At 37.2% G+C, this 24,324-nt stretch overlaps 3 protein-coding genes across 4 annotated transcripts in view; all 3 read right to left on the reverse strand.

Moving 5' to 3' along the window:
- LOC107102526 (serum paraoxonase/arylesterase 2-like) overlaps window positions 1-5,038 on the reverse strand; it is a 7,958-nt gene extending 2,920 nt beyond the window's left edge. Inside the window, exons 1-7 of the mRNA XM_015401870.1 lie at window positions 4,885-5,038; window positions 4,739-4,809; window positions 4,603-4,658; window positions 2,345-2,507; window positions 1,509-1,635; window positions 1,217-1,417; window positions 1,054-1,135 (exon numbers count right to left, since the gene is read on the reverse strand). Of these exons, the coding sequence (XP_015257356.1) occupies window positions 1,054-1,135; window positions 1,217-1,417; window positions 1,509-1,635; window positions 2,345-2,507; window positions 4,603-4,658; window positions 4,739-4,809; window positions 4,885-4,961 (777 nt within the window). The 5' untranslated portion in view covers window positions 4,962-5,038. The remainder of the gene's footprint in view (window positions 1-1,053; window positions 1,136-1,216; window positions 1,418-1,508; window positions 1,636-2,344; window positions 2,508-4,602; window positions 4,659-4,738; window positions 4,810-4,884) is intronic.
- A 3,947-nt stretch (window positions 5,039-8,985) lies between these two features.
- On the reverse strand, window positions 8,986-19,653 carry LOC107102542 (casein kinase II subunit alpha). 2 transcript variants are annotated; one of them, XM_015401905.1, is made up of 15 exons: window positions 19,538-19,653; window positions 18,707-18,794; window positions 18,406-18,482; window positions 18,123-18,251; window positions 15,442-15,553; window positions 15,246-15,347; window positions 15,113-15,163; window positions 14,921-14,980; window positions 14,726-14,809; window positions 14,512-14,622; window positions 14,298-14,399; window positions 11,336-11,436; window positions 11,105-11,253; window positions 9,939-10,028; window positions 8,986-9,856 (listed from the first exon to the last, which is right to left on the reverse strand). In XM_015401905.1, exons 4-15 carry the CDS (start codon window positions 18,221-18,223, stop codon window positions 9,741-9,743), a joined length of 1,179 nt encoding a protein of 392 aa, XP_015257391.1. In that variant the 5' UTR covers window positions 18,224-18,251; window positions 18,406-18,482; window positions 18,707-18,794; window positions 19,538-19,653; the 3' UTR covers window positions 8,986-9,740. The 2 variants fall into 2 exon arrangements, with proteins under 2 accessions (XP_015257391.1, XP_015257390.1); XM_015401904.1 differs by having other exon boundaries at window positions 18,394-18,482.
- Window positions 19,654-23,133: 3,480 nt separating this feature from the next.
- iqcg (IQ motif containing G) overlaps window positions 23,134-24,324 on the reverse strand; it is a 3,995-nt gene continuing 2,804 nt past the window's right edge. The window contains exons 3-5 of the mRNA XM_015401871.1: window positions 23,581-23,712; window positions 23,420-23,509; window positions 23,134-23,347 (exon numbers count right to left, since the gene is read on the reverse strand). Coding sequence (XP_015257357.1) covers window positions 23,216-23,347; window positions 23,420-23,509; window positions 23,581-23,712 — 354 coding nt within the window. The 3' untranslated portion in view covers window positions 23,134-23,215. The remainder of the gene's footprint in view (window positions 23,348-23,419; window positions 23,510-23,580; window positions 23,713-24,324) is intronic.

Consider the following 24,324-nt stretch of genomic DNA (forward strand, 5'->3'; position numbering starts at 1 on the left):
GGCTTCTCTACAGTCCTCTTAGGTGTGAGTGTGTGCGTGAATGGTTGTTTGTCATGTTTGTTTCTGTGTTGACTTGCAATGGACTGGCGACCTGTCCAGGGTGTACGACCCCACTCGGGATCAGCGTGCTAGAAAATGGATGGACCTTTCGGTGCATTGCATCTCCAAGCTATTGCTTCAGTTTTTAAAGAATATTACAGAGCATCCAGACCAGTGTTTTTCATGTTAAAACTTTGCGTTACTTTACTTTCGTTTCTTACATAGCAGCACACCCAGATGTCCCGTTGCTGGAGCCCAACTACAGACTGGATTCAAAGGACAAAACAGGGAACTTTTGCTGAAACTAAAATAAAAAGGTAATAAACAAGTTGAATGGCATTGCTTTACTTTTTGAAATAAATTGCGCTTCGAAGAATAAATATTAAGAATATAAGTTGAATTTTAAGTTTTACAGAAATGCTGAACAAAACATTTCAGAGATGATGACACATTGAGCAGGTAGCCCTTTAATCAAGAACTGAATCAGATTGTGACCAATCATCAGTTCACAACATGCGAGCGAAAATAACTGAAACGGTATTTTGGATAAATTTTTTCCACAGAAACATTTAAACCTTTTTATATTGTTTCTTTTTTATTTTATTTATTTATTTATTTTTTAGGTTTTCTGATTTTACCAAATGAAAATCAGCAACATTAAAAGTAAATAAAAAAAATTCAAAGTAAAACAAAAAAAGATACAAGCATTTTTTAACCATTTAAATCATAATATAGGGTGGTTTTTTTCATTTTAACGGCATCTGCTGATTTAGAGGATTTAGAAAAACCAAAGTAGTCCCTTAATATAGATTTCACCTTAATCCAGCATACCCATAGCAAAGGAACACTATAATCTAGGTTTCCTTCAACAGAGAAGGATAAGCTGGAACTTTTTTTCCAAAAAAAACCCAACAGATAACATAAATTACAATTCTAACTTTCTATTGTAAAATTTGTTGAACAAGGGGGAACAACTTGGACTTAAAACGCATATAAAAGTTTGAGGATCTTTACCTTCACAGGAGTTAGTGTGTTGTCTTCTTTCCTCTCCAATACTTCCACACTGTGGTTAAATATATTTGCTACATATATATGCCTATAAGAGAAAGGGATCATTGTGGCCATGAAGAAATTCACCAAAAGCAACAACAATCATAGCCCTGCCAATAATCCTCACCTTTGGTCAGGAGACATATTGATGCCATTGGCAAAGTGATAACCCTCAGACACCACCTTCACTTCATTCGGACTGTAGTAGACTACGTTGGTCCAGGGCATGAGCAAAAGAATCTCCAAAGTTTTCAGAAGATTGTTAGAGAAGTAGTGATCATTGGTGGCAAAGAAACTCTCCACCCCAACAGCTGTTATATCATTCACACTACAAAGAATAAGAGAAAAGGTCTCATTAAGGGTTAAAATGGGAATGCTAGAGAAGGATTAGAAGTTGTAGATGATTTCAGGGTACCAACCTGTGCAGAAGCTCATGTTTGATGGTTTTCAGGTGCACCAAGGAGGCACCCTCCTCCACATATTTAAAGATCTCAATTTGGCTTCCAAACTGAGGGTGATTAACAACAAAGAGGTAGACTGTATCATCTGACAAAGAAAAGAAACAAGTTAAGCAAAGTATTAGGGCTCGACAGGCCAAGCGTACCAATGAAAACAGAGAAATGGAAACTTAGGACAAAAGAACTCTTCAAGTGCTGCAAATAGAAATGGGAGTGTGTAATTAATTCACATTTATTTTTCATGCTTACTTCACCTTAGGTACAAAAGTAGCGTTATTGCAGTTCTTTCCTTCCAGGTTGGGATGCGATGCTGGAAAAGTTGTTTATAAATCCTGAACTCTCAATTCTCATTTTGGACACAACAATTTTTTTGTTATAACTAACACATTCCTTAATGATTAATTGTGTTCCAAATGAGCTGCTTATATCTCAAACAAACAAAAAAAAAAGGATTTTGTAAAGTCTTCTTTAAGGAACCTATTGATATTCTATTATTATTTGAAAATATAATAATAATAATTGATTTACAAAATAATAGTTAATTACAGCCCTAATATTAAGCATTTTTCATTGAACCTGAGTGTACCATGTTGTTGTTTTTCATGTTTAACAGTCTTGTATGAACATGTGTTCTATCGTTTGTCTGTTTGCATGTCACTGACACATCTGAATTTCTCACGGTTGGAGAATAAACCGCACTTCTATTCCAGCTTATACCAAGCTGCAGTAAACAAAAGCAAGCTCGGCATGAACGTCTTCGTTTGTGCAAACATAAAAGGGTGTAAAACTGCTTTTACCACTTGGATCTGTGAACACGCTGATGCCATGTGGATTGAAGGACTCCAAATCAAAGTTCCTTGAAATACGCAGCTCCACTGGTTTCAGCTGAGGACCTTTGACATCAAGGAGGAAAATTTTTCCTGGCTCATCTGAGGGTGGGAGTCCAGGGTAATTGAGCCCCTAAAGATATTGAAAAAGCAATAAAATAATCAGAAAATCTAACAATCGTAAATCAAACATTAGAATTAACTAAATAACATAAATATATGACCCTGTGCTTTAATTTCCGGCAACTTTGATTTATATTTCTACAGAGGCGTAGCCATAAAGTTTATTAGGGTGGCCAGGCAATAACCAATGTACACTGAGGGGTAGCACCAGAACCTCAGGGTCAATCTACACTCTTCTAACAGGAAAATTAACAAGCTAAACATCCATATTTTCTAAATAAAGAAAAACTATACTTTCCCACAGCCTTTGCTAACAAATAGACGCATATATTTAAACATCTGTGCTTTCTAGATAAAAGGTATAGTGGATAAAATCCTTTCAGGTTTGAGTTCTGAGGTGAACATTGTTTCCATTGTCTTTACTTACCTACTTTTATCAATAATCATTCTGAAAAAAATTGATATTTACAAGTACTAATATCTACATTAATTGATTATTTAATAAGTTTTTATTAAAATAGTTATTATCTATGATTTCACTGAAGACTCCTAGATGACTTGCAGAGATGCATCATTTTCTCTTTACCAATGATGTGACTATAAGTATGTAGTTGCTTAGGTGCCCCCCCGACATCTTAGGGGCCCCGTCACTGAAACCTGGTTCATTAGACAGTTTGTAAAAAATACACTCCTATAATATGTTTCAAACCGCAATAAAGATCTTAAAAGAACGATGTATTTGAGTATTTTATTTTTTACAATACGACTTGGAATTATGGGTAATCCAGAGTGTAGATTAAAAGCATAACCGTTATGTACAATGTGTTAGCGACGATGGATACCAGAGGTACTTAAGCGGATTCCAGAGAAGCTTGTTGTGTCATTACGCCATTGCTCTTTACTAGGGGTGTAAATAATAATCGTTTTGAATCGATGCATCGATCCAACAGCCGACGATCCAATGCATCGATACGTCTGCAAGAGAATCGATTCATGTTTTTGTTTTTTTCCTGCGGTCTATTTTTATCCATTTGCTCCTGGACGAATTTCTCCCTCCTGTGCTGCGGTGGCGCTAAACCTATTTTGCCCTCCTATCTCGCTTCCTACCTCTTACAGCAGTTTGTTGCAGTGAGCTTGACAGACATTTTTGATTTATGCTCAATATTGAAGCCTGGTCTGTGCTACACACTGTGGGTCTAGATACAGACGAGGCGGTGAGGAAGTGGGGGCGAGTTAAGTCCGACGACGGAGGGACATGAGGGCCAAAAAGAGCGGAGATCCAGGTGGAAAAAGGGTCCTAGCGTTCTTGCACACCTCGCTCTTGTAGCGGGTCAAACTTCGCGAGTTGTTTTCAGCAATTTCGGTCATAAAAACAAAACAAGCCGGCCTCCTGTCAGCGGCACTGTTTGGGGTCAGCTACAATTTTGGAGATGTGCAGCGGAGCTTCTGTGGAGGGGGCTGGGACGTCGACACTCTGGAGCCAAGGTATTGAACTGCACTCATTGCACTGATTTTTTGCAGTATATTTTCCAGCCATATCCAGCCATTCAGCAAAGATCCTGCTCACATGGCTGTACATCTTATTTTGGAATTTGACCAATTAGATGAGCCCTCGAATGATATATTACCTACTGTAAAGAAAAAAAAAGTAAAAAGCTCATTGAAAAGTTAAAAAGTTAATAAGCCTCGTTAACAATTATATTTAGGTTTATAAACTAAAAAATGTAAGTGCCAGTATCAGCATTAATCCCTCTAAGGTTATGTTGTACCAAAAAAAATGTGTTCCTTACATTCTAAGAGGGTTTTTCATTAATTTCTTTTAGAAGCACTTTTGTTATTTTTCTTAATATATTCGGGCAAGTTGGCGTTTCTTGGAATTATATTGACTTTCATTTTTTTCCAAAATATCAATAATTTTTGAATGTTACAAAGGTAATAAGGTCTTGTCTTAAATTCCAATAACATTATTGGCTTGAAATTTTGATTTTGAAGTATTTCACTGCCCTATAAAAGGTTAAATGCCACCCCTGGCTCCCCATCTAGCTCCGCCCCTGTGTTTTTACAATGTTGAATCTGCAGGGCTGAGTTTAAGTATAAATACTCACTGAGCTGATAAAGGCAAGCCCGTTGCCAAGAATGGTTATATCCTCCGACCCATGTTCTTGACAAGGAAACAAAACGCACCGTTACTTTAAATGTCACTAAAAATGGCGTAGAAGTGTTTGTTGCTGCATTGCTTACCTATGTTTTTGAGTGCAACACAGTTAGGCAGATGTTGGTTACCCACCTCCCTGAAGGCGAGGTACCTTTTGCTGTGGAGTTTATGCAAAGAAGTTAGACTGAATCCACCAAAAACATAGCAGCTACACAGCTGCTATCCACCTTACCTCATATTAAGGAGCCTTTCCCCGAGCAGCACCGAAAAAGCTGCAATAGCAACCGAAAAGATCACAAGCTTTCCCATTTCCTCACCTCGGCTGCAAACTTATCAAAGTTGCTCCTAATTTTTTACTGCTCAGTCACTTACCCTGGTGGGAAGGGCCGCAATGGGCAGAACTGATGCTGCTTTCAGGAATGTAGGAATTATAGCAACTAATTCACTCAACGACAGAGGAGTTCTGCTCCGTGTTTAATACTCCCAGACTTCGAAATATTTTTACCCAATATAAATCAACCAAAATCTAACACAAATTAATGGTTATCAGAAAGCCAGTTTTAACGTGAAGCCACTGATATTTTTGGTTTCCAACTTCATATAAGTCAGTGAATGCATCATTATTTCAAGACTGAACCAAAAAAATAACCATACACGTTTGGTCATTGATTAAATAAAGGTCTTTTTGATTATTTAAGAAAAAAAAAATATATTTTAGATAGTTTAGAGAGGTGTATATGTATGAGTTCAATTTAACTTTCAAATAGACACACAGTAAGAAACAACACAAAAAAATTGAGGGATTCCTAAAGCCTTCCCTCTTCACCCTCCACTGACTAAAATGAAAGCAAGTTCAAAGGCTATTTCTACCTCTTAAGAAGTTCTTGTAATTGTAGGTCAATTTATTTTGTCAATTAACTTGTTTCGTAGTGTAAACATACAGCAATGGACTAAAGCTGTAAGGTGCAGAGGAAATAGTGCCTTATTATCCCTGTTCTGGGACAGAATATCAATGGGTGATTTCTTATAATTATTGTTTTCTATTCATCTTTTTAGTTTCTTTTGCTGATTTATTGTTATTACTCTAGATCTCAAGAGGAAATTATAGAAGAAAACTGTGTTTCCACTTATCAATTTTAGACCTGCACAAAGAAAAACAACTGGTGCTTCAAAGTAAAAACAAAGTAAAAACAGGTATTTGAAAAGAGAGACAGACGGTGACATTAAAGGTATAGTGGATGATTTTTGCAAATTTTTTGCAAAGACCCGCCATCTCCACTTTAGAAAAAAATTGCACAACACATGCACAACCCTGTACCTAATCCTGAAACACCGAACAACTATTAAACAAGTGTGAGAGCATGCACAAGCCCATTTCTCTCTGTTTAAAGGTTGCTTTTTCCAAAAGAAGATTTGCAATTTTTCCACTATGTCAGACTCACCCCAGTAAGTGAAAATGGGGAGGAGCACATAGGGTTGCCTTATGTAAACATATCACCAGAATGATTGACAATTAGTAGGACCACTTATTTTGATGATCCACCCGGAAAAAGAACATCCTCCAATATACCTTTAAAGTAAATATTTTTCCCCACTGATTAAATTGTAGCTACTCCTCAAACCTATTGAGCTGTATCAGCTAAGATTGAACTCAATACAAAGAGACAAAAAAAGCACAACCCCCCACCCCACCCCATTTTGTGGTAACTCCAAGTGGTTGAGAGTCCAAACAGAGAAACAAAGCTACCAGAAAATTCCCATTTTTCTGAAGTCGTCCAACAGCTAATGAGCTTATTCATGGTTTTCAGCAGCTGTCTTTGAACGTAACATTGTCATTTGACCTCTTGACAAAAGCCCCACCTTTTTAATGCCAGTCAGGCGTTATTTACTACTACAGACCTGGAAGATCTGGAACTATCATAATAAACGGGAATCTTATAGAACATTTGATAAATTCAATAAATTAACGTAAAAAGTGAGCACTGGCATAAGGTTCAAAGGCTCATAAATTATTTATAAAGTTATTTAAAGGATAGGGCTAAGTTGTGCCTAAATTGGAGGCCATGAATCTTTTTTTAAAAAGATAACTAGATGTGTGCATCAAGGCTCTCATCCTTTTATTTTCCAATGTTATTTTATTAATTGTGCTTACATTTTCAGGCTTAACTCCACTCTATATGCCGATGAAGCCATCATGTCTGCATACGTCTGCCCACTCTGCAGCAAAAGTAACAAAATACTTAAAAACAAAATTTTTAAGTTTATAAAAGACCCTGCAGTGTCTAAACCTTTGTTTTCTATTCACAGAAAACATAATTAAACTTTTACTGAAAGCTCAGTTTGAAAATCTTGCAATCTTAAAATCCTCACCCTTGATGGTATGTCCATTGATAAATGAATAGTATGTACGATTAATTAACACATTTATTAAATACATATCGATCAAAGATAAGTTTTCATTTAAGGAGTAAATCCTGTTTTACAATCTTTGATCAAATATAGGCTTATGGAAAACTTTTAAAAACACTTGATCTAGTCTACCATGACTCTACAGTTTATTTCCCTCACTAACTCAAATCTGCATCCTTTATGATTTGGTTGACTTGATATAAAGTTTTTTTTTTTTTGGTAGGTAACGTCACTAGTTTATGTGAATCTCTAAATCTTTGCTGGGTAAATGCCCACAGTATCTCAGCACCCTTCTTTAAGTTCCAACAGGTACCATCTGTGCTTCCAAGTGGATGTTTTTTAAGTCTACCTGGTCTTTAACAGTCTTTAATAAAACAGCACTTTTCTATCATGGAACAACTTTCAAAAATCTCCTAAACACATGCATATCCAGGACCTATTTCTAAAGAATCCTTAAGGATCCAGTGAAGACTGTTTCTGTTGACAGTCCGCACAATCTAGATTATAATTTAGTATTCTTACCGTGTGATTTTATTATTTTTTTTGTTATTAATATTTATGTTTTACAGTCTTTTGATGGTTGCTGTCTTTGCCAGGTTCCCATTGCAAAAAAAGACTAAAATGAATTGGAATTTCAGGTTAAATTACAGTAACTAATGATTTACAGCAAATTACAACAAATGAAATTCTGTTAATGAAAAAAGGCTAATAAAAAAAAAGTTACCCCAAATCAGGAGTCAAAACTACTGAACAGCTGATCAAAGAGTGATGCATCCAATCATTTCATTTAAAGTTTAGTGGAAAGAAAAACTCTTGTGGAAAATAGGGCAAAAAAAAGGGATCAGCAAAGTGGATTATAGTGTTCGAGGACTGGATGGCCTGAAGTCCTTAAAAGGTCACAATCACATTGAAATATGCAGGACAAGAATTTTGCGATTCATCTTGTTAGGTGGGGTCATGAGACACGTTAGAAATGTTTTACCTGGGGAAAGGAGAAAATGCACAGAACCAGTTCTCAAGTCTTCCAAAATACTTTCAAATCAAAGTGAAATTTGCTTTTAGTTTGAAACCCAGTGTCCCAAAAGATGGAGGGAAAAAGCTGATTTCAACCTCATTGAAGGTCGGGCTTCAGTTTCAATCTACAGTTATATTTTGGAGACCCATGAGATCTACTGGTAAAGGTTAGCAGCACTGCCTCCCTCTGGTAGCAAGGTAACATTGATGCCGATTTATTTTCTAGGCACTTGCTCACACTGTTAAAAGTACAAATATCTCTTTAAAGACCATCGTATGACAGCTTGATAGGCCAGCAAGTTCACTCAGTCTAATATTTATTAAGTTTATACCTGACTAACGGTAAAACTGCTTTAAAACACAGCCCTCTTCGTCGTTAGTGCCAACAGGCAATAATTTTATATCAATTAAATCCCGGATACAAGCGGCTGAAATTAGTTTTCTCCGTAGTGTCTGGGCTCCCTTAGAGATAGGGTGAGGAGCTCAGTCATCCGGGGAGGACTCGAGAGTAGAGCCGCTGCTCCTCCACGTTGAGGAGCCAGTTGAGGTGGCTCGGGCATCTGATTTGGGTGCCTCTTGGACGTCTCAATGATGAAAGGTGAAGACTCAGGACACGCTGGAGGGACCATGTTTCTTGGCTTTCCTGGGAACACCTTGGGATTCCCCCGGAGGAGCTGGTCCAAGTGGCTGGGGAGAGAGACGTCTGGGCCTCCCTACTGAAGCTGCTACCCCCGCGACCCGAGCGGAAGATGGATGAAATTACTAATATTAAGTTGTAAATATTTTTATCCGAGATAAAACGGTAAAAACCTCATTATTTCAAACTAAATACTACCATCAAAAACCACCTTGCTGCCATATGAGTCTTGATAATGAGATGGTAAAGTCAATAACATAGTACTTCTACAGCCCTGTTTAAATTGTTTATTTTTGAAGTTGTTTTCCGTAGGTGATGACTCCTCCCAACATAAAACAAAAAAGTTACAAAATCGTCTATGTAATCAAAATCATGTGTAAGAGACTTCATAAAAAACAAACATGGACACTTACATACACATACAGAAGTGAAAGTAACATAAAGTTGGCAAACTATTGACCCTGTGATATTCATCATTGGGTGCATGCAACCTGACAGTAACTGTAGAATATCTACAAAAAAGTCCAATTAAAGAATGATAAGCATCTAACAACTTCAAAACACTAACAACTCCTGCACATTACATCGTGTGCAACCAGCGAGCGCTGATAGGTGAGACACACCAGATTTCCGGACTCTCTGTTTTTGTGAAGTCACGTAAAGGTTTCACAGTGTAATACAGCAGGATCCCCATCAAACAGTTTCAAGCAAGACTGTATATTTGGAACATACAAAATAAATTTTATTATCCATTCTCTTTATGTCTACATCTTATTAGAATTTCTAGACAATGGCATTGTCAAGTAACACACCCAAATCAATGTCTAACAAACCCGACAGGAGCAACAATGCGGTTCTGTCAAGTCTAGGTGTCAAAATAGAACTGAACATGAAAAGCAATTTAAATCTTTTTTATTGTCAAAATAAAAAGGGGCAGGGCGAGGGGTTGTTCCATGGCCCTGGCTCACAGAGAGAGCTAGGCAGGGCATGGCCATGAGCACACGTTAAACACAGGTGAAGAAGTGGTTTCAGGGCTGGGCCCCGGTGGCTGCGGGGACTTGTGTGGCCAGAGTGTTGGGGGCAGAGATGACAGGGGATCCAGCAATGTTAGCCATTGGCTGTGAGGAGGACATGGAGGTGATGCCTGAGAGCAAGAAGAAGATTACTTATCTGTTAAGGCTCCACTTTACACATTCTCACAGTGCCAAGCAATGTCTGTGACTCACCAGCCATCATACTCGAGGAGCTGACTGGAGTGGAGCTGGCAGCCATGCCCCCAGGAGTGGCCCCCCTTCCCTGATCTTTGACGATAGGATCTGAGAACACAATGATCCAGACAGATCAGACATATTCCCACATATTGATTCCAAACTTTCTATTTTTCCACAAACTATTATTCCACCCAGAAAAAAAATCCAAATTCTTCTTCAAAGACAATTATAGCTCAATATAAATGCAAATAACCCATATAAATGTTTGGCAGACATTTCTATACCAGTTGGCTTCATATTAGACCTGCAAATTACAGAGAGGGATAGCAGGGAAAAATGCAAGGAAAAGAAAGGGTAGACAAGATAGAGAGCAGGACAGGAAGACAATTAGAGCCAAATAAATAACAGATTAGAGGGGGAGGACACCAGATCACTAGAAAGGAAAGTGTAAGAGAAAGGAAAACACACTGAAGAACTAAAGAAGTAAAAGTAAAAAGGGGAAAAAGATGCACGAAACAGGCAACTCTAGGAGCAATACAAAGCAAACAACCAGCTATACCTCAATTCTTAGCTGCCTACTGAAAGCCACTCAGGTGGTCTAGAAGGGGCTAGGCTCTGTGTCCACATAGATGTACATGCAGCAGATCCAGCTTTTAAACTAGAGTTTGGAGACTAACACTAGGGAATGCTGATTCAATAGCAGTAAAAAACGTATGTCATAAATATCAAATTCTCCAATATTAGAAACCTCATGGAAACATTTCGCTTGAATCCACTTGTGTTTAAAGTTTGTGCAACACTCTGGTAAATAAGAAATGGTTCTTGATCAAGCCTCATTCCACACTACTTAAAGCTGCAATATCAGTGTCATTAATGAAAAATGTATATTGGAACACTTAAAAGAGTGATGCTGCTACAATTTTACATATAAAAAGACAGTTTTAGTTCTTTACATTACCATTAACACACTAGAAATAAGGGAAAGGAGGATAACAACAAATACGGAATGGATAAAATGAAGTGAGGAAAAAGAAAGTAAGGGAAGGGCTAGAAAAACATCCATTACTCCATAGGTAATACTGACATCAAATTTCAAAATACTTTTGACTCAATCTAGACTGTAGGAACTGTGTTGAACAACGTAAAAAAATATATCTACAAAAGCTGTAGAGCAAACATACAGAAGTAGGGATGATCCATGGCCTCTCTGGCTGTGAGGCGAGCTTGATGGTCATAGCGCAGCAGTTTGTCCAAGAAGTCTAGAGCCTCTGTGCTGACTAGGTGTTGGTTCTCACTGTGTACAAACCTCTCCCATCTTTTGCGGGAATGTCTACGGACGAACAAAAACAAACGTGTAAATGGTCAGGTCAAGTTGAGGCTAAGTGATCTGTTAAACTGTTCCAATGACTAACCGTCCCAGAATGTCATTGAACCGTGGATCCAATTCAATGTTGTACTTGTCAATATAGTCATACAGGTCCTCTGTGCCAAGTACTTTTGCAATCCGCACCAGCTGCAAGTTCAGAAATGTATTAATGAAAAGAGTTCACTTTTTTGTACAAAGTTAAACATAGTTTTCTTTTAAAACATGAACATTTAAAAGCATGTTTGGAAAATAAATATGCCAAAGCTCTTTGAAAAGGCCTTCGTAGCTAAAAACAAAGAGTACACACATTTTAATTTATATCCATTTTAGAAAATGGAAAACCCCAGAAAACCAGAAGGAAGCAGAATCAAACAACATTGGTTAATAAGATGAATGCAAATAAATGAAATGTTACTGAATATGGAAACACTAATTGGTTCAATTTTCTGCCAAATTTGGTTGATGTGAGCTTTGTTTACTCAAAAAAAATATTTTCTAATCAGTTTTTGGACTGCATCTATGTAAAACAAGGTTAAACTGATGCGACCGCTGAACTCTTTACCATAGTCAGACATTTTTGGGATCACCAAGGTGTTTGAATTAGCTCACCTTACTAAACTTCTTAACTATAATGTATCTTTTGAGAACAGCTGGCCATGGAGGCTGATGCAAAGATCTAATCTGACAGGCGGTAAACATTTTATACTGTTAGTTGGGTTATTTCCTTACCCAACAAGGTGTCCGCAAAGGATTTGTACTTGTTATTAAATTTTATTTGAAACTGTTGAGGAGACGTTATGTGGAACTGACAAAGTGGTAAATTGACTGGAAGGCAGCTCCAGTACATTACAGGAATGCTATACAGCAGGGGTCACCAATTAAAAATCAGCAGGCTCTGAATAAAGAAAAGCAACCAGTAAAGGCCCGGAGATGTTTCTTTAATTATAATCTGTTACTTTAAATAGCATTTAACACCGAAATAAAATTAGGTTTTTATGCATCCGTGTCATACATAGAATTTTTAAATAAAAATAATATATAAAAAAGGAAATTTGTCCATTTTAAAACAGGTTTGCCTGCTGTGTCTAAAAGTAGCTAGCGGCCCTGACCGACAGTTCATTGGCTTATTGTCACCCCGTTCAGCCTGGTCACAGAGGGCTTTACCGTACAAACAGGAGAAGCGGCGCAAGTGAAATTAGACACTGCCGTCAGACAACATGCAGTCATTTATAAATGTTGAAATTAGATTGGCTCCGGATTAGCCAGCAGGTGGGTCTGGATCCAAACTGAGGTCCGCTAATCCATGACTTCTGCTTTACAAACTAAAGCTACTCTGCTTTTTTTTTTAGGATTTCTGATTGTTGTCCAACAACCTGATTTGGCAGCTGCTTGGAAACTACAGAGTTAGACTGCATAGTGAATGCTAACAAAGAATGTAATTTGCCGTTACAAATGCTAACTGCGCTAATAGCTAGTAAAAGATCACTGGCGAGTCTGTTTCCAATATCTGCCATGTTATCACTGTAATAAAATGGTAAAAATGGATTTCAGTGACTGGTCTCCAACACTCTATGCGACATCTCCTCTGCTTCAAATTCAAATAGGTATTCTGACCTATGTTTATTAGATGTCTTAATCATAAAATCAGCCTGGCAAAAATGATTAACAAAAAACAAATTGATAAATCGGCCATAAAACTAGGATTGGTGCATCTGTTCTACCAGTAGCTGCTGCTCATCCAGCAGGCACAAACGGGAAGAAAATAAAGAGATAACTGCCAGAGATTCATGCCCACACTCCTGTGCATTCGGTGCATTTATAGTCAGGGAATAAATGGGTAAAATTTACCACCAAGCTAAAATAAATGTCTAAAGTAGTCTAGAAAATGTTATCTAACCCCCAAATAATACCCAACACATCTAAAAGGAAAATGAAATAAGCCTGTGAGGCAGGGACTTTATCCTATCCAGATTGTCACATGTTTTTACATCTGTGGTTCAAATTTGATTTCTGAATGAGACGAAAATAGACAAAAATGGCAAGTGTGCAGAGACCAAAAGAACTACTAGAATTTTGTCTGTTAAAACTGGTAGATTAACTTGACAGTGATGATGGAAGAGGCCAGTAACCTGCCACGTCTGACAAATCTTATCTTAGATTTAAGCAAAAGGCCTCGCCTGTTTGCAAGGCCAGATCAGGGTGTGGCTCTGCAAGGCTGAAAACGTTGTGCAATAAGGAGTCTGAGTGAAAAAAGGCTAAAACAATAACGTTGTTGTTTAGTTAGAAATAATAATCCAATTAAGCCTTAGACAATATATGATTATTGTGGAAGGAGTTAACTTTGAGTAAAAGCACCACTTATTTTATCACTGTGTATACAGTAAGATGTATCACAAATTACATCCATAGTTTAAAACAAAATTAAAAAGTAATATTTAACATTTACTTGCTGTAATGCACCTAAGGTGTTGCAGAAAAAATGCCCAAAATCTAAGGATGAGCTTTTAAAATTTAGTAACTCAATAATAGTTAAGTGGAGGATACAGACTTAAACAATTTTTTTGCCCTATACTCAAACACTTATTTCTTAAATACCAAGACTGTCTCTTTAAAGAAAACTACTTTGTTTGATTCATCGATCACTAAAATAATGGACAGCTGTAACTCTACGTCCGAGCTGCTGTCATATCAGCAGCTTGGAGCTAAATCTGTTGTTCCCTAACGTAAGAGAAAGGGCAAAGAAGACTTTTCTTTCAGCCAGCTGACCAGCAGTGTTAAGCCACAGCTGGGGGATGGCTAAAGTTACTCTCATTTAGTGGGTAGAAAAGGCTCTAGTTCCTTTTTTGAAATCCCATTGAATAAATGGTTGGAAATGTATGGCAGATTTTTTTTTTTTTCCACAGATAGTATGTTTTACTGTTCAAAACTTTGGCATCACTCACCATTTTAGCATGGAATGTAATCCAATTACGTGTTACAAGACACTGAAAAACAGATACTGATCATACCTGGTCATAATTGTCATGACCGTGAAAGAAAGGTTCCTTCCTGAAGATCATGCTGGCAAGCATGCAACCCAGGCTCCACATGTCCAAGCTGTAGTCATACATCTGGTAATGATCAAAAATGAGTGAGAAACTTGCACCACTCCCACTTTGTTAAAAACACAAGATATTGAGAACTCCTGTCAGGATGCAAATCATAGGCTGCCTTTAAACCCACCTGGTAATCTACCAGCAGTTCAGGACCTTTGAAGTACCTGGATGCCACTCTCACGTTGTATTCTTGGTTTGGGTGGTAGAACTCTGCCAAGCCCCAGTCGATTAGACGGAGCTAGAAAAGAAAAAGGCCAGTACATGTTATTATAAACACTGAGGTAGCATCACAGATGGGCAGAAAGACGAGACAAATGGAAATATAAAGCCGCCTAAATTACCTTTCTGTGTTCGTGATCGATCATTACATTATGGGGCTTGACATCCCTATGCATAATACCCATAGAGTGGCAGTAATCCAGAGCCTTCACAAGATAAATATAGGATTACATATGTTAAATATGAATCCAACATATTTCAATAAACATTAAAGGTGTACGATCTTCAGTAAAAACATTAAATTCAAGACCTCCTACCTTTAGGATTTCATACATGTAGAACCGTATGTCGAAGTCTGACAGAGTCTGATACAATTGCTGGAGGAGAGAAAAAAAAAAATAAATAAATAAAAAGACTTTCCTCATTAGCAAATACAAATGTGGGGGGAACAAAAAAACAAACAAATAAAAGGAACAAAAAACCCACAAAACCCTAAGGAATCTTCTCACCTTGAAATCTGTGTTGTTCACATGTTCAAAGACCAAAGCTGGGGTTCGTGACTGAAAAGGAAAAACCAGAACTCAAAGTTTATTACACAGGTAATCACCTAAACATTTTACAAAACATAGACCCCAAACGTACAACAGGATCCTTGACAATATCTAAGAGTGAGATGATATTTGGGCCACCCCTTAGATTCTCCAGGATCTTTATTTCTCTCTTGATTTTCTTTTTCTTAACGGGCTGAAAGACAAAAAAAGAAGAAAAGAACCCAGTGGATTTACTAAAATGTCCAACCAGGAGACAGTGGACATATTTGCTTGAGAAATCCCTTTACCTTCAGTATTTTAACCACCACTTTTTCGTTGTTTGTGATGTTTATGGCTTCGAATACTTCACTGTATTTGCCTCTTCCTAGCTTTCTGACGAGCTGATAGTCGTCTTGATTCCTGAAAAAATGAATGAGACACATAACAGTTAAACACCAGAAATACAAAGCTCCATTGCAAATACATGATAACGTAATAACAAGTTTACAGTTTTCACTTTTCAAATTTGGATACCACTGTTGAAGGATTAATCTCTCAGAAAGGCGTAATTAATTCTTTCATCTTTCTAGTTTTTTTTTTTTAAATAAGCCACAGCAGCTCTGCTGTAAAACAGCCACTAAAGCCCCCCCACCTATAACTAACCTCTTAAACAATAGCTGAATCCAAACAGTGAGCTTCAGTGGGAAGTTTAACACCTGTCAATGTTAAAACTTCAGCTGACACGACAGACACTGAAGTCTTGTTTGCAGGCATTTTGCAAATGACGCAGATGAACAGGAGAAGTGGATAGATATCAATAAGATCTGTTGCTCTGCACCCGTTGCAGCAAACACTGTCAGAGAGCTACTTAAAAATGGCATTAATGCTTCACCATTTACAACACCCAAGGGTTTAACAAACTGGCAGGATATGCTTACTTATCTGTTTAATCATTAGCAATTAACCAATAGTCCCATGTTAGATTAGCTTGAATTCCTGAAGTGAGAGCCTGCGTGGAACAGAGCTACATTCCACTGTGGATATGAATTAACAAGAAAGTTTTCATGAGCATCTAAAGTTGGAGGCCATGAATCAGTAAAGCAAGACAAGGTCGAAGGACCTAGTAGTATAGGAATTGTTAAATACTAGAAGTTGGAACCAGTAGCCATAAACCCTACTGACTCAAGTTGATCACTTCAGTAGTTATGAAACAAAATGACCAAAACACAGAAATTGAGCCAGGCTGCTGCTGATTAGATTTGCATGGACCAGATCCTTGCTTATGCTCCATTTTAGAATAGAACAGAATAATCTCTTTGTCCCTCAGTGTATCAACAGCACCAAAAAAAAAGCAAAACAAAGAAGACAGGAAAATGGGAGCACACAGATGCAAGCTCAAAAAACAGGCAACATTACCCAAGAAGCATACTTTCACACCACCACTTTTGTATACACAGAGTGTATTAAAAATGACAATAATAGTTGTCTATGTCTAAAGGATATAAAACCTGCTTTACTTTATTTTGTTCATAGTTTTGCTCTATGGGGAAGCTACACTTTAACAGTTTCTTTTTACAAAATGTGAGCTGAAAGTCCTCCTTATTGGCTTTGCTTCAAATAAAGAGAACAAAAATATTGCTAAATTGTAATTGTTTTTTTGTTCGAATAAAGCCATCGCCTTAAAAAGTTACATTTTTTCTGAAAATGGTTGAGTATTTAAAAAAAAAAAAAAAAAGATTTTAACTTGTTTTGAGACATCTTTTTTTGCAGTAAGACTGAAATATTAAAATTCAAGTTGATTATTTAGAAACAAAACTTGGGGAAAAAAATGGCTGGGATCTCTTTTGTTTTTACTAAAGAGGATTAGTAAAAACAGACATTTATTACCCAAGAGAACAACATACATAAATCAAGACTAGAGCAGGGGGTATGACAAAGAGAGGGAGGGGGGAATGACTGGATCGTGACTAGATTATAAAAAAAAACACTACTTATTGCCTATCAGATTTTTATGAATTGGGGATCTGTACTTTGCATTTCCAGAGCTAGTTACGTGTAGTTATGAGTAATTAGTTGCTTATTGCAATTTGTGAAAATAGTTCTTTCAGGCTTAGGTGCTTCTGTCTTCCTGAACATTAAAGTTAATTACAAAATAATAGAAGGAGGCGCAGCGAAAAAAACTGAAAGAAGTATGAATCCATGGAATGAAAAATATAATAATCAATTGGTTAAATGTGCATTTCATCTGCTAAGCTAGTAGTGCAAAGATATTACTGTAGATTTATTTTAAAAAACAGTTTCCAAAGTTCCATGAACTTTGGATAATAATGTACAGAAGTTTCAGGATTCTGTAGTGAGTTTTTGTTTTCTGAAGCTTTTATATTGTGTATGTCATTATTGCAATTATATTGTATAGACAGACATAAAGAAATATATCCTTATATTAGTTTTTGGCCAGATCATAATAATAAAAGATTATTCATAATCAGAATAAAAATAACATTCATATGAGGTTTGATACTAAATTTGATCCTAAATTACTAAATTCACAGAACTATAAATACATTTGAGGTTCCAACTGAGGATACAACTTTTTTTTGCAGTTGTACCTAAATCGTTTCTCTCATTTTTATTACAAAGTCACCAGAGAGAATATTAGTGACCTTCGAGTGTGAAATACAAGTGTTCTTTTCTGACTAAACCCTTGCAAATAACATATAATACCTTATTATTGTTAAGATGGCATATCTGATGCTTTATTTTAATTGAAATAGGAAAAAATTATAATAAAAAGCAGCAACTGCTAAATTTTCTCAAACTTGGACAAAGCATTTTTCTTTTTTTTTCTTAGGGAAATTACTGAAATTTTCAAATAAAATGAAATTTAGCTGTTTAGCTGAAATTTAGCTTTTTTTTTTTTTTTTATTATTTCTAGTAATTGCAACACAATAGAGCACAACAAAATCTCAAAAGCGTTCCTGTTCCTTACCCCCATTCCACAACATGGGACTCATAGTCCCAGTATTCTCTAGGTCTTTGGGTATTGACGTCCGGGTAAACTCTAGAGCGGCTTGGAACAGGGCCAGACATATTCTGTGTGGGATCTTCTCTAGATGTCCTATAAAATGACAGACAGGGACGAACACACATAAAATTTACCCCTCAAAACCAACAAGAGCATGTAACTGATAACGGCAGCTAAATAAATTCCATATATTAATGACTACGATTAAAAAAAAAAAAAAAATTATATACCAGACCTGATACAATACCTGGGAGGTTTCCTCCAGGATTAATGGTGACAGAAGAAGTTAACAAAAGTTGCTTAGATGCCTTAGATGTAGGTAAGCTAAACAGACAAAAAAAGAAAGATCTACGGTTAGAGTGAGCAAAGGCACAACAAAATCAGCTATGATATGACCAGTAAACCGTTTCACGATTCGAAAAAGGCTCCTCTCTATAACCTTCAAACATAAACAATTAAAATCAAACAACTTCAAAAAATAATTCTCAACAACTAAGCAGTTTGGTGCATGGGGTGTTTGCATATGATGGCGTATGAAATGGAGAAACCTTGGTGTTAAATGGGGGCATCCAACCAGTCTAATCAGGAGGAACAGGGCTCAGTACAGTCATCACTGGGGGCTACAACGACTACCTCCTGTTGGAAAAAAAAGGAGACAGAAAGTAGGCTGATTAAAATCAATAGGGTCAATTAGGCAAACATGGGCAAAGTATGTGAGGCATCGCACGCCAGCGAATGAAGCTGAGGTTAACGGACCTCCATCTATAAAATACAGTCGCAGAAAATTTAAATAGGCCAAAATGATGCGTTCATACACGCACACAAGTCCATTAAAATCGGTCAATTGGCTTAATAAGTTGATACAAAAGATAAAAGTAGGCACAAACCAAGTGCGGCCTACGGCCTGGCTGAGTGCTAACAGCTAGAAGCTAACAGCAGAACCGGGAAGCAGGTAGGGATGCTAACAAGCTAGCGTTAGCTCGTCAACAGCAGAGTGAAAAGCCGGTTGGAAAGTCACACATAGTCCTCGACCACATTCCAGTGTAATATTGTGTATAAATAAACATTAAGCTTTAAAATATCAAACTAAGCGCCTTGTAGGCCTTTATATATGTTTGGCTTTATAAAAAAATCTGAGAAAATGGGTACATTTCCCTTTTCTAAAAAGTGCTAGGCTAGAAGGCTAAGGGAGTGAATAGACTGCTTTCTGGCGAGGCAACGGGCTGACAACGCCTTGACAAAACAGCCCACGAACACCGTAATTGTGAAGCATATGGGATACCACAGATTAGCTACTCGTACTCGGCTTTTCAGTCCGTCTAATAAAACCAACGCGGGTTATAAAACAACAAGGATTTCCGATTAAATAACACGATTACCTCTCAGCGTTGTTGGGACGTCAATATGGCGATGCCCGAGATCAAGAGCTTAATGCGAAAGGCTTTTCCAGCAGGGGGCGCTCGTTATTTTGTGTTCTCCATGAAGAATTTTTTTTTTTCCGCTTCTTCTGCCATGACAGGTACGTCTGACCGAAAGGAAACTTTGGTCTACACGTGTCTCTGAGTGGATTTAATCCGAGATATGACTTTTTTTTTTATCAAAGGAAACGTCATTGAAACACACGATTCAGTGCACAAACAACACCACGTCCCCTACAGCTCTTATGATTAAAGTATGGGAATTTAATGCATTCAATGTGACTGCAAAATTAAAATTAAATCATTAAAAAAAAAAGGAGGGCAAAAACTGTGCATTTTAATAGCACTCAAAGCCTATTTTTTATGTCACAGTTATAGACCTATTTCTTTTTTTATTTTGATTATATGAAAAGAATACAAAACGGATCTCTTTGCTGATGGACTGACTGCAGAACAAAGACAATCACTTAAAGCTTAAAGACCAGACTCAAAATAAAATAAAATCTCAAGGCTGAAGGACTGGTGTGGACATTTCCCAACCAACTTTGGGCATGGAGGGGACAGTCCCCACCAATAATGTCCGCCTCTCCCCCCCGCTGATTTACTTCAGCCAACAGTAACTGGGGTTAGGTGCAGCTAACTGTGTTCAGAGCGTTTTCAGTCCGTGTTTTTTCCTCGCTCTGCCGCTGCTCTCGAGTCCCACCTCTCAGTGAAACATCATCAGATCTGTAGCTTTGGGACATTCACTGCGCACAGAGTCGCTAGGAGGATGAGAAGAGATGCTAATATGGCAAACCATAACCTTAACATACTGTCTGTTTCGTCTTCGTTTTAACATAAATTCGCAGCAACACTCAGTGAATTTTAACTGGCAGCTACTTCGATATATGTTTAAGTAAAACTTAGGAGACGGGTTGGTTAAAAAAATCAGAGATGCCACAGAACTTTTTCAGCAAAAAATGGCAGCAGATTGTACATTTATATAAGTAAAAAAAGCTGGTCTTCTCAGGACCATACTCAGAGTTACGTAACTCTGAGTATGGTCCTGAGAAAACAACAGATATGGGTTCATTTTAATCTGTCAGATTAAAATGAACCCATATCTGTTGTTTTCTTATTGAACAGAGAATCAGACTGCAGAGCTTCTAGAGATCCTGAAAAAGATTTTCTCTGGCATCGTTATATTGGTAAACAGGTTCATAAATCTGTTTTTAAGCAGAACAGAGACACAATTAGGGACAGCTGCTGATTTAAAGGTGAAACAGATTAACTGGGATATGCAACATGCAATAAATTGTATTGCCAAGTTTACATGAATAAATATGCAATGCTTTAATAAAATTCATCATATCTTTTTGTCTTTTGTAGTTAAACGAGACTCAGAAAGAGCTGCAACCCAGAGACAGTCAGTTTTACTGGACACAGACTTAAAATTAAAATATAAGAATTAAAGCACAAATAATACAAATGAGTGTATGATTTTTGAAATATAAGGTTCAATACATAGACTTTGGCCGTCAATGACATTTAGGACAAATTTCTAAATTTGATTTTGCTGTTTGTGAAGGAGGATAATCACTGATGCAGCTTAAAGGGAAGCCATGCATGGATGGATGATATATTGATGTTGGCATTGGATTTCGTCATTTTTTTTTATACATTAATGTGTTTGAGCCCTTTATAAAACAATGCACTAAAGGAAGGCATCTGTCTATAACTATATATAGCACAAATGTATTGTTGCACTCTTGTGCTCTCAACAATAGTAACGCATTCAATAAATATATGTTTGAGCTATTTTTTGGAAAATATAAACCCTATTGAAAGCATTGGGGTTGAGTAGCTGTAGGTCCATCAGCCACCACCCATAGGGCGTCCCCACCAACTTTTATCACAAAGTTACACCCTTGCACCAGATCCATCCATCCATCCATTTTCGGACATTCTTAATCCCAAGTAGGGTCGTGAGGGGTGCTGGTGCCTATCTCCAGCTGTCTATGAGCGAGGTTCTTCCTGGACAGGTCTCCAGTCCATCGCAGGGCAACACAGAGACAAACAGGTCAAACAACCTTTCACACACACACTCACACCTACAGGAGAATTTAGAGAAGCCAATTAACCTCACAATCATGATTTTGGACTGTGATCATACAGTCAAATTGATTCAAAGTTTTCTGTCTAAGGAAAACCAGTTGATTGCATCGACTCAAAGGCAATCACTCACACTAAGTATGCTGGTGGCGACAGTAGAGAGGAAAAGCTCCCTCTTAACTGGAAGAAATCAAGCAGAACCAGAGTCAGTGTGAGCGGCCATCTACCGAGGCCGACTGGGGTTCAAGGAGACAGAAGCAGAGATAGAAAAAGAAGCAGAGAAACAAAAGGAACTGTAAACCAGCTCCACAGGCAACAAACACACAGCCAGGCAGACGAGCTCCGTGTCAGCTCCCATGTCAGAGGATCAAGAGAGCACATCCAGTTAGTCACAGTCAGAGAAACAGGACTACACTGAAAAACAGGCCGATCTCAAACATCTATAAACAAAGGTGTTGATGGATGCAGCACAGCTGATATTTCTCTCCAGGATGGAGTCAAAGCCAAACAGGAACAGACCAGATGAAGCTACTATGAGAAAAAGCAGCATAAACAAATAATTGACTTAAAAATTTGATAATACTTAGTTTAAATATCAAGCCCATCTATAATTTAGGTCTAAAGTATACACTTTATGAATGAGTATCTGTGCCACCTTTACGGAACAGAATTGGTAGAGGAGAGTGGCAGAACATTTGAACTTGGTAACAGCTAGGCTTCTTCTAATAATACTGTCCATTATAGACAAATGGTGGCTAAATGCTAGCCAGGGTGAACATATTTAGTCTACACCACAGTTCCCTTCCTCTGCTTATGCGTTTTCAGTACCTGCTTTAGACGCACCTAATCTACCCACTACAATTATAACAAAATTCAATTTTCATTCTTAGGACCGTAACACATCCAAACGTGATAAAGTTTATTTAGTTTATTTAACAATAAAATATATATAAAACTTAACAAGTTCAAATTTACAGCAAGTTTCTAAAAAAGGAGGATAATAAGATTATCTACATCAAAGAACCGTGCCCCAACATTTCCTTTTATTCAATGTTTTCTAAAACCACAAAAGAACATATTCTGTACTTAAGCAGGTGGAAGATTTCAATTAAAGCACTGAGTCAAATTAAGCTGGTTTTTAAACCACAGTTGGTACACAATGAAACAAAAACACAATGAACACAATGTACACAATGAAACAAACACCTAACCCTAACCCAGGGATGAAGGGTTTTCTTTGGGTGACTCACTGGAACAAACTAATATTTAAAACTAAAAATCTTTTTTTTTAATGCTGTTTTTTTAGTTACAGAAAAAATAAAAATTCTTGCATTTTATGGAATAAATTTTGTTCTGTTTTAGAGCAAAGAACATGTTTTGTACAGGAATGTTTGAAAAAAACAACAACAACAAATTAGAAAGGAAAATTCTTAAACAAAAAGATTTTCAGAGTAACTTTGCTGTTTTCTTAGATTCCACGTAGAATGTTAATATTTTTTTTTTCTTCTAATTTTTGCCTGATTTGTTAACAGGCAATGTCTCCTTCTTCTACTTCTCTTTGGTCTTCATCTTCCCTTTGGTCTTCTTCCCTTTGGTCTTCTTGCTTTTCTTGCTCTCTCTTTCTCTACTGAAAGCACTGAGGCCTAGGCGGACCATGCAGCCTCTCCACCAGGTTTGGATCTGCACAGATCAGAACAGGTATATCACCCAAGTGAGAGGGGCTTTTTAATATTACCTCTAATGTGGCATTACCTTGATCGCAGCTCGGTCCTCAGCTTCCTTTTGGCGTAAAATCTCTTGCTCCTCTCTGTATTCTTTCACCACCTGCTCCATTTCCCTGAACTGAAAGCAACAATCATTGGTATTGGTGCAGTAAGCTGTGTGACAGCTGCTGCGCCATGACCACTGCTCACCTTCCTCTTCATCTCCATCAGTCTGTCCGTTTGCAGAGTTTTTTTGCAGCCTAAGGTATTAAACTTCTCCTGGTTTTCCTGCTGTATCTGCTGAGTTTTTTCCTTCAACATGTGCAGCTCCTGTTCAAGCTTCTATTCAGAAAAAAAAATAGATTGCCTTAATAATACCTTGAGCCATTCATCACATAAAAAAACCTTGAATTTATATGTGTGTCTGAAAATTCAAAAACGTCATGTCATCCTCTGCAATACAGTGGATGAAAACTGCTCTGCTAGGGTAACAGTAAATCTAAATTACCTCTAAACAGGATTTTTCTAACTTTGGAAAATAACACAGAGCGCAGTGAAAAAATCTTTACAACTGTAGGGACTTCTGCTAGGTTTTCATTTCAGCCACTTAGATGTAGATTATCAGACACATTTTAGACAAGACAAATTTTAAGATCTAAGAAAAGTTACCTGAGATAATGACTTTGAGGGAATCTCTGAATTCAGGTATTTTCTGTAATGTTCAGGAAATGTTCAGACGTCTGCACCTTTATATTGGTTTACATTTGACTAAATTATCATTTATTTAATCAAATTATGATTTTTATGAAAGTATCAATTCTTTTTCTGTTTTGTGTTATTTGAATTATTAGTGTGAATTTATCATTTTCTTTAAAGGGAGGGTATGTAAACTTTAAAGCACAACTCTCCTATCCTGGCTTCGCTTCATTGGCTTCCTGTTAAAACCAGAATAGA

Source organism: Cyprinodon variegatus, unplaced genomic scaffold (genome assembly GCF_000732505.1).
Source record: "Cyprinodon variegatus isolate N-32 unplaced genomic scaffold, C_variegatus-1.0 Scaffold1271, whole genome shotgun sequence".
In the NCBI taxonomy this organism is placed as follows: Eukaryota; Metazoa; Chordata; class Actinopteri; order Cyprinodontiformes; family Cyprinodontidae; genus Cyprinodon; species Cyprinodon variegatus.

Excerpts from the sequence above, each read along its gene's own strand:
- LOC107102542 (XM_015401905.1), bottom strand. The coding sequence starts at position 18,223 with ATGTCTGGCCCTGTTCCAAGCCGCTCTAGAGTTTACCCGGACGTCAAT. Across the intron at positions 15,348-15,441 it reads TGGTGGTTAAAATACTGAAG|CCCGTTAAGAAAAAGAAAAT; the intron begins GTAAAGGGATTT and ends TTTGTCTTTCAG. Across the intron at positions 9,857-9,938 it reads CTCCTCGAGTATGATGGCTG|GCATCACCTCCATGTCCTCC; the intron begins GTGAGTCACAGA and ends TCTTGCTCTCAG.